At 36.8% G+C, this 15,003-nt stretch overlaps 1 protein-coding gene across 1 annotated transcript; it reads right to left on the reverse strand.

The window, feature by feature from the left end:
* Positions 1-12,392: 12,392 nt before the first annotated feature.
* On the reverse strand, positions 12,393-14,798 carry LOC131043595 (WUSCHEL-related homeobox 2). Its single transcript, XM_057976827.2, has 3 exons — positions 14,366-14,798; positions 14,202-14,284; positions 12,393-12,960 (listed from the first exon to the last, which is right to left on the reverse strand). The coding sequence occupies exons 1-3, from the start codon at positions 14,715-14,717 to the stop codon at positions 12,700-12,702; spliced, it is 696 nt and encodes a 231-aa protein (XP_057832810.1). The 5' UTR covers positions 14,718-14,798; the 3' UTR covers positions 12,393-12,699.
* Between the last annotated feature and the right edge of the window lie 205 nt (positions 14,799-15,003).

The raw sequence follows: 15,003 nt of genomic DNA on the forward strand, positions 1-15,003 counted from the left end.
CTACAAGAGTCTAAGGCACAATCAAAGATGAACACAATCAATATACAGTCAATGAACAATATTGATCGCAGACCTTCAAAACACAAATGGAGCTATTCATCTGTCAAAGGACAATGATACAATCGTTGCACAAGCTCAGTTCCTTCAATGCATTAATAAATCCACGTGTGTTATGGAAGCATTGGCCTCTCACATGGTTGACCAAGGCATTTAAAAAACAAATCTGCAGATGTTTTCTCCCCTCTGCATAGTCCTCTCTGCTGCTGGAGTGGGCATTTTTGAGTTTTCAGAACAAGCAAATGCACATTGGCATAAAGATCACATGGAGGTTTTCAGATTTATGCAAGTGCAGAAATTGTGCAAGGAAAATTTCAGCCCTTACGTGGAGTTAGGAGAGGCAGCTTAAAACAAATACCAAATGCAAATTGCAAATGTAGCTTCTGCATGGGGAGTGAGGGGAATATGAATAAAGTTTTAAACAAATTTCTGCAAGCCCAAAGGCTCATCCTCTCCCTCTGCATGAGCATGCATAAAACATTGCAAGCAAACTCTTTCCCTCTCTCACGTGATGGCTGGTGGAAGGGTTTTTAGAATCTTTCAAGCAAATGTTGTAGCAGTGGTCCTCCTCTCTCCAGCGTGGTAAATGAAATAGACAAATGCAACAGCAGATGTATAAGCTAATCCAATAGGTTATTGAAACTTCAAATCAAATTGCAGATAGCGTGGCTATTGGGAGGCAATAAATTTTAAAGCAAATGCACAGAAAACACCATGAAAGTCCCAGAAATTGCTTCAAAGTGCATTACCAGGCAAAACGATATTATCCCACATTGGCTAGGAAGTGGACTATTTTGATGTTTATAAGCAAGAACACACAATAGTAATATGTCTAAGCCATAAAGGCTTTTGATGAATGGTGCCTATGGGCGCCCAAGGTGGGCCCACATGCGAGCACGGATCCTGAGGCGACGGAGGAGGTGACTGAGCGACGACCAGGTGGACCCCATGCAGGCATGCTTCTCGAGGCAGACAAACAAAATTTTGCAGAGGAAGGCCAGGTTAATGAGTGAGCAAGTTTGAGAGAGATCAACGGCTCGCGCTATTTCGTGAAAGGAAGATGCACGCGAGTTACACCCCACGAAGTTGCGAAAGCCAAGTGGCGGGTACATTCAGCGGTCCAGCAGGCGGGTCCCGGTGAGGTGGCAGTGACGTGGCACATAGTTGGTGCATAGGTGTGAGTCTAGTGGCGATGACGTGGCACTGAGGTGGTATACACGTGGCAGCCAAGTGACAGATGAGCAAGCGAACATGTGGCGGTGATGAGGTGTCATCCCAGGTGGTGCCCAATGGACCCCATTGACCAATCAAAGGCTACCACATGGCAAGGCATCAGAGCACATCAGAGGCAAAAAATTAAAATTTAAATTGTTTATTAAATAGTTTAAACTATATTAATAAATAAAAAATTTAAATGATGTGCACATTGGGGAATTAATTCGCCCAGGACTCAATTTTTGGCCAAGGTATAAAGTGTTATATATTTTCAGAAAGCTCTCGGAATGAGGAATCTGATTATGAGGTTAATTTTGACAAATGTGGGATATTTTGGAAGCAGTATCCACGAGAAAAAAATTCAGTTAGAGAGAAGATATTTGATATTTTCAGTTGTAGATTTGATTCTCTTCCCTCTCCTTCTTATTCCAAATTGTTCTCAGTTGTAGGGGTTCCAGTTTTTTAGAGATTTGCTCCAAAGGAGAAATCCAAAATTGTAGGTTCCAGTGATGGCATCCTTTTATCAATGCAAATGACAGTGTGTTCGTCTATGTTTTCAGTGTTGTCTTTACTGTAGGTTTAGTTTCAGTTTGCAGGTTCACATATATGAAAGGCATGTGTGAGTTTCCATGAAATTGTCTCCAGAATGTACTCAGATTCATATAATTTCATATTATCAAGGATAATTTGAGTTGTCTCTTTTAGATTCCTCTAAGAGTGTAATGTTGTCTTTTGGGTATTCTTCAAGGAAGGATTTAAATCCTAAAACCCAGCATTAATGATTTTGAATGCATATTGGATATCTACATATAAGTATGGTTTTGTGACAGAGCAGAGGATTGTATTAATGTAAGGCATTGATACATGAAAATTTAATGTTGAAAAGAACTTGCATCTGAGATTTCTCTTCCAGTTTTATGCACGACTCTATGGCCTGGATAAGGCACTAGTCTCTTGTAATATTTAAAGGCTGTCAAAACACCATTTAAAAATAAAAAATCAGAATATCTTTTTATATTTTATGTTATGTGGAAGTGTCCCTCCATCTCATGATTCAAAATGTTGAGTTACAAGTGTGGATCTAGCTCATCTGCAGTTATCTCTTAGTTTTTTTGAACCTTTTGAGATCCATCTGCTTTTGATTGATGCAGTCTTGTATGTAATAGGTCTAATTAAATGCATCAAAGGTATACCCGCCAAGGTTTTGCAGAGCCTGAAGAGTAGAAGGATTCATATCCTTGTCATGTTGTCCAAGCCCTGAGGTGTTTCATTGATTGAGATTGGCTATCTCGTAGATAAATTTGCAGGTATACTTGGGTTATCACTTTTGGTGAACAACACTTGGTTCATGATTTGATCTTTTCAAAATGAATGAATGCAAGGCTTCATTAGGGCACTAAATTTGGCATGTGCAAAATTTGGTAACAGTACAACAAAATGAACCAAAAAGAATTCCTGGAAAAAAATTAACTCAAAAAATCACCTGAATCCACTAGGTCGGATACATGGTCAAAATCCACTAATGTCTCCATCTGGCTCAATTGTAGTGCTTTGGGAATTTGATATGTATCAATGGGAACCAATGGTCTACAAGACCATTTGTCAACCCACTCTTGTGATTTACATTCTTCCCACAAATAATACATGCATGAAGAACAAAAATATACCATATGTCTCATATAAATTACTAGTGAACTTGAATTTGAACTCATAAATGAGTGCATGTCACTCGATCCCGCAACAATACAACAATTTAGATATTTTTCAATGTTAGATTTAGTGATCAACCAAAAATATCTATGAACCATTGACGTACCTGGATTACCTGGACCCATCATAGACTTACACCATCACACAATTGTTTCTGCATCTATCAATTGAGCACCACCTTTGTACTTAAATTCTTCTCTAGCTAGGGCTCTTTTTACACATTCTCATGTACCATCATGCTCTCCCTTACCATGTCCAACCTCAGTGAAATTCTAAAAATGTTGTACACTGCTTGTCATATGCATCCTTGTCAACCAATAAAACATCCTTGCATTCTTGAATTGTGCAGTGCAATTATCTGACCATATTAAGTGTCGATCGTATCGTATGTTCCTTTCCCTTAAACTATCATAGAAAACTTTAAAGCATCCTTGTAAAAACTCCGATGAATTAGTACGATCATCACTTATGTAGAAGTGATACTCTCTTACAACCTTTCTATCCTCCTCTGTGCTATCATTTGCATGCATGAATGCTATGTGTACAAAAATAGAAACTTGTGTAGAATGATAATACATAGATTGCACTTCATTTTGAGGTTGTAGTGTATAATTTTCAGCAAAATCAATGATAGAGACAATGGTGCCAAGAGGAAATGTGTCCTTACATAACTTGAATTGCTCATCTAACCATTGAGCTCTATGTGTATGCATTATGTACTCATAAATTAGTTTCTCTTGAAACATTTTCATAAATTCAGCTACACATATATCATTTTTCACTAGCTCCCATCTCTTCAAATCTTTTCCATCTTTAACTCCATATGTGACTGTCTTGTATTTTCTGGAAGAAACTAGTTTCGTACCAATTTCATGTGTGCTCTCCAAATGTACGCATCTTGGTAAACGTTGTAAACCACCACATATAGCACAAGAACCTTCCAAACAAGGCATCTTATAATCAATGCAACCATCATGTCTATTACATAGCACACTTGAAATAAATTCTCTTACCGACTTAGGAGGTGCTTGTATATTGCATTCCTGCAAAACATCGTTAGTGTACAAAGTAGAACAAATATAATGAAAAATATCATAGTGCATGGAAAATTCAACATGCATCCGACAACAACACATGGTGCGTACATGATTAATCTTAATATAAAAAGGTTTTGCCATTTCAAAAAATATTTGAGAAATTCTTATTTGAGGAAACTTTTGAAGGAATCTTTCATAAAATTTAGTTTGAATCATATCCAAATAGTGTTTGACATGTGGCTCACAATTTGTAGACCCAATTCACCTTCTAACAACATCTCTTTGGTTGGGCGAAACTCTTGAGTTGCCATGCCAAAAAAAATCAATTAATGTTCTTAGTGCATCAGCAACAACCTTGTCTTTGCGTGGTAGTCTACTCGAGAATGCCCAAAGAGAATTATGGTTAGGTTCCTCTATTTTTTCCCACCTCTTTAATGCTTTACTTAATGTTGTTCTACTGACATTTAATGAATTACTTGTTTTGCTTATCAAACGATCTTTTTTTATTTTCTTGCTCATTATGGTTGATGTAATGACACGTCGAGTAGCATTAAAATCTTTAGTACGTGTTTTTGAACCAATAGCTTGATATGCATCAAATAGATTTCTCACAATAGTTCTTTCACTGTTACTTTCAGATGATCTTAGGCCTAGAATTTTCATTCTCTCTCTAAAATTCAAATTTTTAATCATTTGAACAATTAATTGACATCTTGCGGTTTGATTTAAGTTTTCAAAATAGTTTTACCATATTCTTTTAACCATTCTCCTACAAGTTCATTCATTCATTTTATCAAGCATTGGCTTCAATATATTCTCATCAATGTCAATTAGATACTTTGGTTTCCTACGAATGATTCTAGGAGGTGTTAACATCGGTGCATTATGTACATTCAATTCATCAAATAGAGAAGGTGTATGCTCATCATTTAATTGATTATTCAATGTGGTATCTTCTTCAATTGCATTAGGTTCATATGGTAAATCAAATGTCTCTTCTTCAATTGCATTAGGTGCATTATGTTCATTCGGTAAATCGAATTGAGATGTTGAGGATGACATACCTTCTTCTCCCATTGTTCTTATGTCATGTAATTTCTTCATACGTTGCCTTTGTCTTTCATTTTCAGCCTCTCATTGTTCCACCATTCCTCGCTTGTTCTTTCCCATGGTTGATATCAGTTGTCTTAAGTAGAATCAAATTACATATATATGTAAACAAAAGTTCATAAACAAACAAACAACCATAAATATGCATCTTATCATTATTTTTTTGAATCAAACTATTAAACAATCCCAATAATATTGACAAAACTAATAAGAACAACAATTCAATCATTTGAAATCATGCAAAAACAAAAAATTCACTTACTTCTATGTATAAAACAATGATAGAAGTGCAGACATAGTTGCAGTGGGGCCTTCAACAACCTCAAAAAATTCTTTTGAGGCTCTTGGGAAACTAAAACTATGTCTAAGTACCCCGTACGTGCTATATTAATAACCGCATGCATGTTGTTAGTCCATAAAATGTTGGCAAGCCCAATGGTATTTTTTTTTCCATTCTGTACTAATAAGTAGTGCCTACGTGCTCCTAAGCCTAAAAAATGTTATGGCAGGGTAGTGAACTAATAGGCTCAGTACCCCGTACATGCTTACAAGTAATAAGTACTGCGTACGTGCTCCTACACCTTAAAAATGTTATGGCAAGGTAGTGAACTAATAGGTTCAGTACCCCGTATGTGCTATTTGTAGTAGAAAAAATGTGAAGGAAAAGGGAGAGAGAGAGAGAGAGGGGAGAGTAGGGGGGAGGGAGAGAGGAAGGGGTGGAAGGGAGGGAGGGAGAGAGGGAGAGAAGAAAGAGGGGGAGGGAGATGAAGAGAGAGAGAGAGAGAGAGAGAGAGAGAGAGAGAGAGAGAGAGGGAGAGAGGGAGGGAAGGAGGGAGAGGGAGAGAGGGAGAGAGAGAGAGAGAGTGAGGGGGGAGAGAGGGAGAGATAAAGGGGTATGAAGGAAGGGAGAGGGAGAGAGAGAGAGGGGGGATAGGAGGGGGGAGAAAGGGAGGGAGGGAGAGGGAGAGAAGGAGGGGGGAGGGAAAGGAAGAGAGAGATAGGGAAGGAGGGAGAGGGAGAGAGGTAGAGAGAGAGAGAGGGGGGGGAGGGAGGAAAGAAGGATGAGGGAGAGAGAGAGGGGATGGGGGAGGGAGGGAGAGAAGAAGGGGTATGGAGGAAGGGATAAGGGGAGAGAGGGAGAGAGAGGTAGAGGGAGGTAGAGAGAGAGGGAAGGAGGGAGAGAGGGAGAGAAGAAGGAGAGAGGCATAGAGAGGGAGAGAAGGAGAGAGGGAGAGGGAGAGGGAGAGGGAGAGAGAGAGAGAGAGAGAGAGAGAGAGAGAGAGAGAGAGAGAGAGAGAGAGAGAGAGAGTAGGGGGGAAGAGAAGAACTGGTATGGAGGAAGGGAGAAGGGGACAGAGGGAGAGAGAGTTAGAGGGAGGCAGAGAGAGAGAGGGAAGGATGGAGAGAGGGAGAGAGAGAGAGAGAGAGAGAGAGAGAGAGAGAGAGAGAGAGAGAGAGAGTAGGGGGGAAGAGAAGAACTGGTATGGAGGAAGGGAGAAGGGGATAGAGGGAGAGAGAGGTAGAGGGAGGCAGAGAGAGAGAGGGAAGGATGGAGAGAGGGAGAGAGAGGGAAGGATGGAGGAAGGGAGAAGGAGGGAGAGAGAGAGAGAGAGAGAGAGAGAGTAGGGGGGAAGAGAAGAACTGGTATGGAGGAAGGGAGAAGGGGATAGAGGGAGAGAGAGGTAGAGGGAGGAAGAGAGAGAGAGGGAAGGATGGAGAGAGAGAGAGAGAGAGAGAGAGAGAGAGAGAGAGAGAGAGAGAGAGGGAGAGGGAGAGAGGGAGAGAGAGAGAGGGAGGGAGAGAGAGAGAGAGAGAGAGAGAGAGAGAAGAAGGAGGGGGAAGAGAGAGAGAGAGAGAGAGAGAGAGAGAGAGAGAGACCATAACAACACCATATGTAGTCCTAAGGGGTCAAATGGTGTCCTAAGGGGTCGTTGGAGACCATATGATCCCTTACGACACCATATGACCCCTAACGACACCAAATAGTGTCCTAAGGGGTCATAGAACACCATATGACCCTTTAAAACACCATATGGTGTTGTTATGGGTTGTATGGTGTCCTGAGGAGTCATATGGCATCCTATGACCCCTTAGGACACCATATGGTGTTGTTATGGATCGTATGGTGTCTTGAGGGGTCATATGGTGTCCTAAGGGGTCACAGGACACCACATGACCTCTTAGGAAACAATATGACTTCTAATGACACCTAAGGGGTCATATGGTGGGCTAATAAAATGATATATTATTTAAAGATATGAATAGAACATCGGTAGTTTAGTTTTGATATAGCTAAGTTAGACCATTATCAGCATAAGAGAGACTCCAAGTGAACAAACAACGGGGCTTCACTAAAAAGTAAGTGTAAGAGCTTGACCTAACCCTATGAGTACTGCCTTTCTAAAACATATGATGCTGTTAAATTTGCAAGGTTATAGGACTGATCTCGATTGTGACTATAGGAATTACACACTTGATTTATTTCATGGGTATGTACCCTTCCAAGCCTTTTGATAAGTGATGATCATCATATACTACCACTGCCATGCTTACAACAAACTTTAATTTCTTTAGGTGACAGGCATTGCGTAACAACATGGGAACTCTTGCATACCCACCACTATCATTCTACAGGACATCATCTGTGTTACTCTCCCTCTTTCTCTTCCTACGGGTTGTTTCCTTCTAAAAACCATATTGTAGGTACCCTGACTCATCATTTTGCTTTGTTGACACTATTTTCCACATCTTCTCTGCTCATTAAAAAACACATTCAAGAAGAATATTGTTGCAGGTTTCCTTGTTTGTCATGGTAATGCACCCGTGGTTCAATTTCAGACCCTTCTTCCTCCTATTCAATATACCCACACAAATCCATCATTCAATTTTCTTAGGAGAGCATACATGATAAAAATCAAAGAGGAAGTTGCAGACAAGAAATAAATCACTTACTTCTATAGAAGTGTAGACATAGTAGCAGTGGGGTATGGAGGGAGGGAGGGAGAGAAGAAGAGAGAGGGGGATGGGGTATGGAGGAAGGGAGAAGGGGAGAGAGGGAGAGAGAGAGGGATGGGGTATGGAGGGAGGGAGGGAGAGAAGAAGAGAGAGAGGGATGGGGGATGGAGGAAGGGAGAAGGGGAGAGAGGGAGAGAGAGAGGGAGAGGAAGAGGGAGAGAGAGAGAGAGAGAGAGAGAGAGAGAGAGACACACACACACACACACACACACACACACACACACACCTTGTACGCGCTTGAGAGGGGGAGACAATACACTTATATGTGTGTGTGTATATCTATATATATATTATATATTATATATAAAAATTATATATTATATGTATATAGACATATTATATATATAGTATCATATTATACACACACCCAAAATTTAAACAAATGTAGCACGTACGAGCTATTTATAGTAAACATAGCACGTACGCGTTGTTTATAGTAAACATAGTGAGTACGCGCTGTTTATAGTAAACATAGCGCGTACGCGCTTCTTACACAATAAGTACCCCGTATGCGCTTTTTATACCATAAGTACCTCGTATGCGCTTTTGACTATTTAGGCTTGGAAATAGGCCTAGATGACAAAACTACGGTTTGGAAGTTTGATTTCCCTCCATTTCCCTCATTTTTGACGTGTTTTATTTTATCAACTTAGTTTATTGACTTTATCATCGTCAGGTTTACACTTCATCAAGTGGGTATTTCTAAAATTGCCACCATATTTTCTCCCATCTTCTGAGCTTTCTAACCATATAATTTTTTTAAAATTTGAACAACAATAACATTATTATTGAATTTCTTTTACTAGTGTCTCCATAGTTCTCACAGACATAGGTGCACCATTTTTTTAATAACTTTTGATATGCTTATCCAGATTTAAAACACTTTATATATTATTGTAGCGCACTTGATTATTTACAATTTAAAAAAAATAAAATTGTATTTTCGATTTGTTTAGTGTAACTTATGATTCGCACATGAACAGGTACCTAATTTTCAGGATGTACTCGATTGAAAAAATCATAAAAGAAAAATACTCAACAAAAAATTACAAAAAAATACACATCTTCTAGTGCTCACTCTTAACTATCTTTCTGCCAAAGGAATTGTGAAAATACTTAAATCTAACTATGACTTTTTTGATACACACGTCAGACACTATGTTATGGTTTTTAGAAAAAATCAGGGTCTTTTTTTTGTGCGCGAAGGATTTGACCCCCTTAATCTTATCCAAATTTGAAAAAGTTTAGTAGTTTGGAAACTAGATTCAGAGTACTACAATATTTGTTCTTTGATTATCTTCATATCTTGAGTGGATGACTTTCAAATTTCGCCTCCAAGTTCAGGTTCACCTGATTTCAAAAAAAAAAAGTGTCCACTTATACCCCCCTTTTTTACCACCATCTTTGTGCACTTACCCATTACTCCTTACAGGGTATTGCTTCTAACAAGGCATTATATTCAATCCCTTAACCGAGTGGTCCCTAACAGGATCTGTTCTTAACAAGACTTTTGTAAATCTTTAATAGGCTAGGCTCCTAACAGGGCAAACTTCAGAAGAGTTCAGATAGTTATCTTGTGAGTCTCATCTCACTGTGGTTTTTCCCATTTGGGTTTCCACGCCAAAAATATTGTGTCAAGTGGTGAATGTTTTTGTGGTTATGATCTTATGGTTGATTTTCTTAACTATTTAATCCACTTTGATAAGTCATGATAACCAGAAGCATTGTGAAATGAAGTTTTACTTATGTCGGTAAAAGCATTTGGATGTTTATGAGTTTGAAGTTGTTTACTGTTAGTTTGTTGTAACAGTCAACTGGTTTATATTGAGGGTTTTTATCTTGACAGTGATATAGCATTGATAGTTCTAAGTTTACTTTGAGAGATTGATTTTGAGATTGGTGAATTTAATATCAGTTTTTCTATCTACTGATTCACCCCCCCCTTCTCAGTAGTCAAACAAAATCTTATTCTTTCATCATACCATCATAGTCTTATTATCATATTTAAATTGATGTTTGTTAAGGAGAATCTCTATTAAATGCTTTATAAATTGTATTCATATTTTCACCTAAAAAATATTTATTTTCATATTTATGTAAGAAGGTTCATAAAGGACGTAATGCCATGTTTTAAATGCTATGGATGAGGTAGGGGAGAGTAAAAAGCGTTTAATATAGTGTGGATGCACTAAATAGTGTTTTTAATTATTATTCAAACTATACATATATTAAGTAATACTATAATTAGCAAGGCATGTTTTCACACTAACTACACATATATTAGGTATTTAGACTATGTATATATTAGGCACCAACTATATACTATAATTAGCAAGGCATATTTCCACACTAGCTACACATATATTAAGTAATATTGATTAAGGCATGCGATCCAAACTCACTCTTTTGGTATTTAGAAGATGGTTAATTACGAGTAATCTAAAGAGTATTTCACTTGCTCCCAAATATAGGAGTCTTTTACATATCTTAAATTTTTATTTATCAAAGTCTAAATGTAATATCTTGAAATCATAGAGAATATATTATGTTGTGCTTAATTTTTATACAAATTAATTACATATTCTAGAAGTTAACATAACTTTACATTTATCTTAAGAACCAAAGTGAAAAGACTTTGCTATTAAATAAATTTTAATTACTTTGTGAAATGGGCTATTGAACTTGCATGAATATCCCTACTAACAATTAAGGTTGTATGTTTGTAACATGTTGCATTATAAAAAATGAAAAACATACGTTATTTCAAATAAGTATAAATTTTCCCGATCTATAAATTACAAACATGGGCTACCTTGTGAAATTGAAATCTTGGTTCAAGACTCACATCATTGTTATTCATTTTGGCTCAAACAACACACTCTAAGCTTTGACCTGCTTAGGTGGCTTATTTGAAATCACACTAATTGGTGGGTCCTACTGGAGAAACTAGAGTGATTTTAGATGAGACACCTAGATAAGTCAAAGCTTAGAGTGCACTATTTAAGCTTTGCTTGTGCAATCCAAATGCAAGATCAATTTTCAAACAAATTATTTAAATTAACATTGACTGTAACAAGGTCAATAGTTAAATTTGAAATTTTTGATTGTATAGAGTGTAGTAGTCCATATAATGATAGTGCCTCCTTTTACTATTATTATTAGGGTATTTTAGTGCAAATTGACTCTGATGGTAACAAAAAAAAGTAAGTTGTTAGATTTAGCCATACAATTAAGTCTAATGGTGATGGTAATAATGAAGTTCAAATAGTCTAACCATGATGGTAGCAATGACCAAATGAATGAGAGACTAGTGAGACCCACATTCTTGGTCAACACATAAGAGAGTATTTTAGATGAGTCATCTAAATAAGTCAAATTTTAGAGTGTGATGTTTGAGCTCACTCGTGTGATCCACATGCAAGATCAATATTCAAACAAATTATGTACATTTCCATTAGCTATAACAAGGTCGATAGTTGAATTTCAAATTGTCTATTGTATAGAGTGTAACAATTCATTATAAAACAAGTGTCTCCTTTTTATTATTAGAGAATGTATTTTAATGAGAATTGACTGAAATGGTAACAACAAAATTTAAGTTGTTAGATGTAGTCATACAATTAAATCTAGTGGTGATGGTAGATATGAAATTAAGTAGTCTCATCATGATGGTAGCAATGACCAAATGAATGAGAGACTAGTGAGACACACATCATTGATCACACTTAAAAGAATATTTTGGATGAGCCATATAAATAAGTCAAAGCTTAGAATGTACTATTTAAGCTTACCTGTGTGATCTGCATGACATTGACATTGACTGTAACAAAATCCATGATTAAATTTCAAATTATTGATTGTACAGTAATGTAACAGTCCATTATAATACAAGTGTCTCCTATTATTAGAGTCAGATGTGGCCATGCAGTTAACTCTAATGGTGATGGTCGCATTGATATTCAAGTAGTCTGACCAGTGACCAAACGAAACGAGGAACTAGCGAGACCCACGTCGCTGGTCAACACAAAGTACTATCGTTCAACTTCACCAAATTAGCAATGGAGTTTTCTATTGAGAATCAATGAATAATAGAAGTGATTCTTTCCCAACAATCAATAAATATTATAAGAGAATGAAATAGCATAAATAATTTTTTGTTTTAAAAATTTACCTCTTTCCAAAATTCTTATGTGAATACATCAGTCATGTAATTAGTTTTTTATCGTTCACGGTCCTGGCAAGATCAGGAATCTAAAATATCATCGATTTTCTTAAGAACAATGCCCTTGGTCGAAATAAACCAAGCAGATCCAAGGTTTACATATATGACTGTTGGACATTTTAATCTACTAAACTATGCTTATAACTCCGCTTGAATTCAATTCTTTCAAAGAAAATATTACATGGATTTGGCATTCTTACCATCCAATCATGTAATGGGCAGACACAGGCAGGGGGGATCAATACTTAAGAACAAGTATCAGTCTTTATTGACACCTAAAGAGTAGCATTAAGAGAGAGAAACTTTAGGATTTTACTTTGGAAAGAAAAGTTTTCAAATGTACTTAGGGGGTGATACACTTGTATCTTCTTGTATATCGTTCATGGCAGAAACACCAGGATGCAAAGGAAATAACTGGAGAGTCTCACGTTCGTTTGAAGTACAAAAACCATGTTGATTTTCTTCTGAGTGAGTGTAATCCATCTGCAGGCTTAAAAACTCTTCGTGGTTAGAAGAGGTCTCCCCAGTCAAGTTATCACTTTTGAGCGACATCGAACGATTGAAGGGCATTGTATTGGGATCCATCCATTGTCTCTGAGAACAACAACAAAGATCTTTATAAGTGAAAATTTAATAAAATAGAGGAGCTTCTCAGATATTTCTCAACTAAACTGCAGACTTGCCAAACAGTTTTTTAATAATTTACCAAACACAACACAGAAGCAGCCATACAATAGTACAAAGATCATTTGAGTTTTATCCAATCTTCTCGTCCTCCACATATGCACAAAATTTGTAATCTCTAATATATTTTTCCAGTATAAAATGCAGTGATTAAGGTAAGTTTAAACAATATATTCTAAATTTTGATTTGTTTAGTTAGTTCATTTGAAATCATAGCAGTTTTTTGAGTAAGATCCCACTTATTAGTATGGTTTTAGATGAGCCACCTAACCAAATCAAAACTTAGAGTGAAATGTCGAAGCCAAAATCAATGATACACTAAGAACTTTCTTATTTTAGATCAGCCGTCTAACCAAATCAAAACTTAGAATGTTCTGTTTAAGTCAAAATTAATAATACAGTAGAATCTTTCTTATTTTTAAGATACAATTACTATACTTACCTGGCCTCTCCTTTCCCATGCACTCCTAAAAAATTATACACACCATTTGACAACCCATTTTACAAAATAGTTTAGAAAACTTTTTGCTTAATATAAGCATCTATTTCATTACAAAAGATAATACAGTTCTATAAATAGTTGGTATAAGTAATTGCAGTTCATTAAGTAGATGTATTATAGCTTTTGGTTTTAACTGTGTATATTTTTCAATCAACATTTTGGATCACATTCAGTGATTCATCACCCTCTTCTTCCTGTTGATGAATCATTAAATATGATCTAAAACTGAGAATTATCATGCATCTAGAAAAGTATAATATTTTTATCAAATATAAATTGATCTAGGTTGCATTAAAAGTAAATAATATTTGCATGATCAAGAGGACCTTCCTATGCTATACATTAATCAAAAAAATGGTTCATATAAAAAAAATTATTTTCTTTGATTTCTCTAACTCTTTATTATCATGATGATAAATCATAGAAAATGATCTAAAACATTGATAAAAAACTTAGATACAATTTAATCCAGAAATAACAATAAAAACCTACACATCCATCTATGATGAATGATTACTTTCAATACAAACATTGATATCCTTGACAAAGCTATTTATCTATGTTTGGATTTGTGAATTCAAAGCTTCGACCAATATAAAAGAAAACATCAAAAAAATTCTGGAGAAAAGACTCTGCATTTGTTACTAACCTCTGCCATTAACATGGAAGTCTCCGGCTCTTTAGAAAGCCCATTTATAGGAGAATGCATTGAGATGTAGGAGTCAGACCCAACTGCATAAACAAACAAACACAAACAGATAATTAGAAACCTGGTTTGAATAACACTGGAGGAAACAATGAAATGCGACATACTATTTGTACTGCCTGCAAAGGCATTCTCTTGGGAAGAAGGAAAAAACTGGTTGAAGTAGATCAGCTTCTGTTGCTTCTCCTTCTGTCTCTCCCGAGCTTTATGGTTTTGAAACCAGTAAAACACATTCTTCCCTTCAATGTTTCCATACATTCTCAGTCTGCTTGTGATCTGCTGAATCTGTTGGGCAGTGGGAGTTCGAATCCCTTGGCTGTACAGGCTCTCCAAAATGGCAATCTGTTCCCTCGTGGGATTCCATCTCACACTTGCAGCCGGCTGGCCTTCAGCTTCTCCATTGAAATCTTCAGAGCAAGAAAAGCAAGCATTCTTATTGTTTGTCACCATATTATTCATTGGTTATGGCAATAACCAGGAGTAAGGAAATGATAGGGCAGTGGGGTCTTATATAACTTGGGTGGTGTCAAAGTATAATTAGATGGCATGGGAATGGGATTAGCGAGGAAGTGGGTAAGAAAAGTAGGAGGGGAAACTGAATAGCAGAGGTGGAATGAACGGCATGGGATGCTCAAATCATCAATTTCAATACAAAATATTCAGGTGGCAGATTGACATAAGCTGGTTGAATGCATTTTAATCTGTAGCTGAGGAGATGAATTTTCTCCACTGGCGTGGATACGCT

This window comes from Cryptomeria japonica, chromosome 1 (genome assembly GCF_030272615.1).
Source record: "Cryptomeria japonica chromosome 1, Sugi_1.0, whole genome shotgun sequence".
NCBI lineage: Eukaryota > Viridiplantae > Streptophyta > Pinopsida > Cupressales > Cupressaceae > Cryptomeria > Cryptomeria japonica.

Coding starts and splice junctions, on each gene's coding strand:
- LOC131043595 (XM_057976827.2), bottom strand. CDS start 14,717: ATGAATAATATGGTGACAAACAATAAGAATGCTTGCTTTTCTTGCTCT. Junction 14,285..14,365: donor CTTTGCAGGCAGTACAAATA/GTATGTCGCATT, acceptor TTGTTTATGCAG/TTGGGTCTGACTCCTACATC. Junction 12,961..14,201: donor CTTCCATGTTAATGGCAGAG/GTTAGTAACAAA, acceptor TGTTGTTCTCAG/AGACAATGGATGGATCCCAA.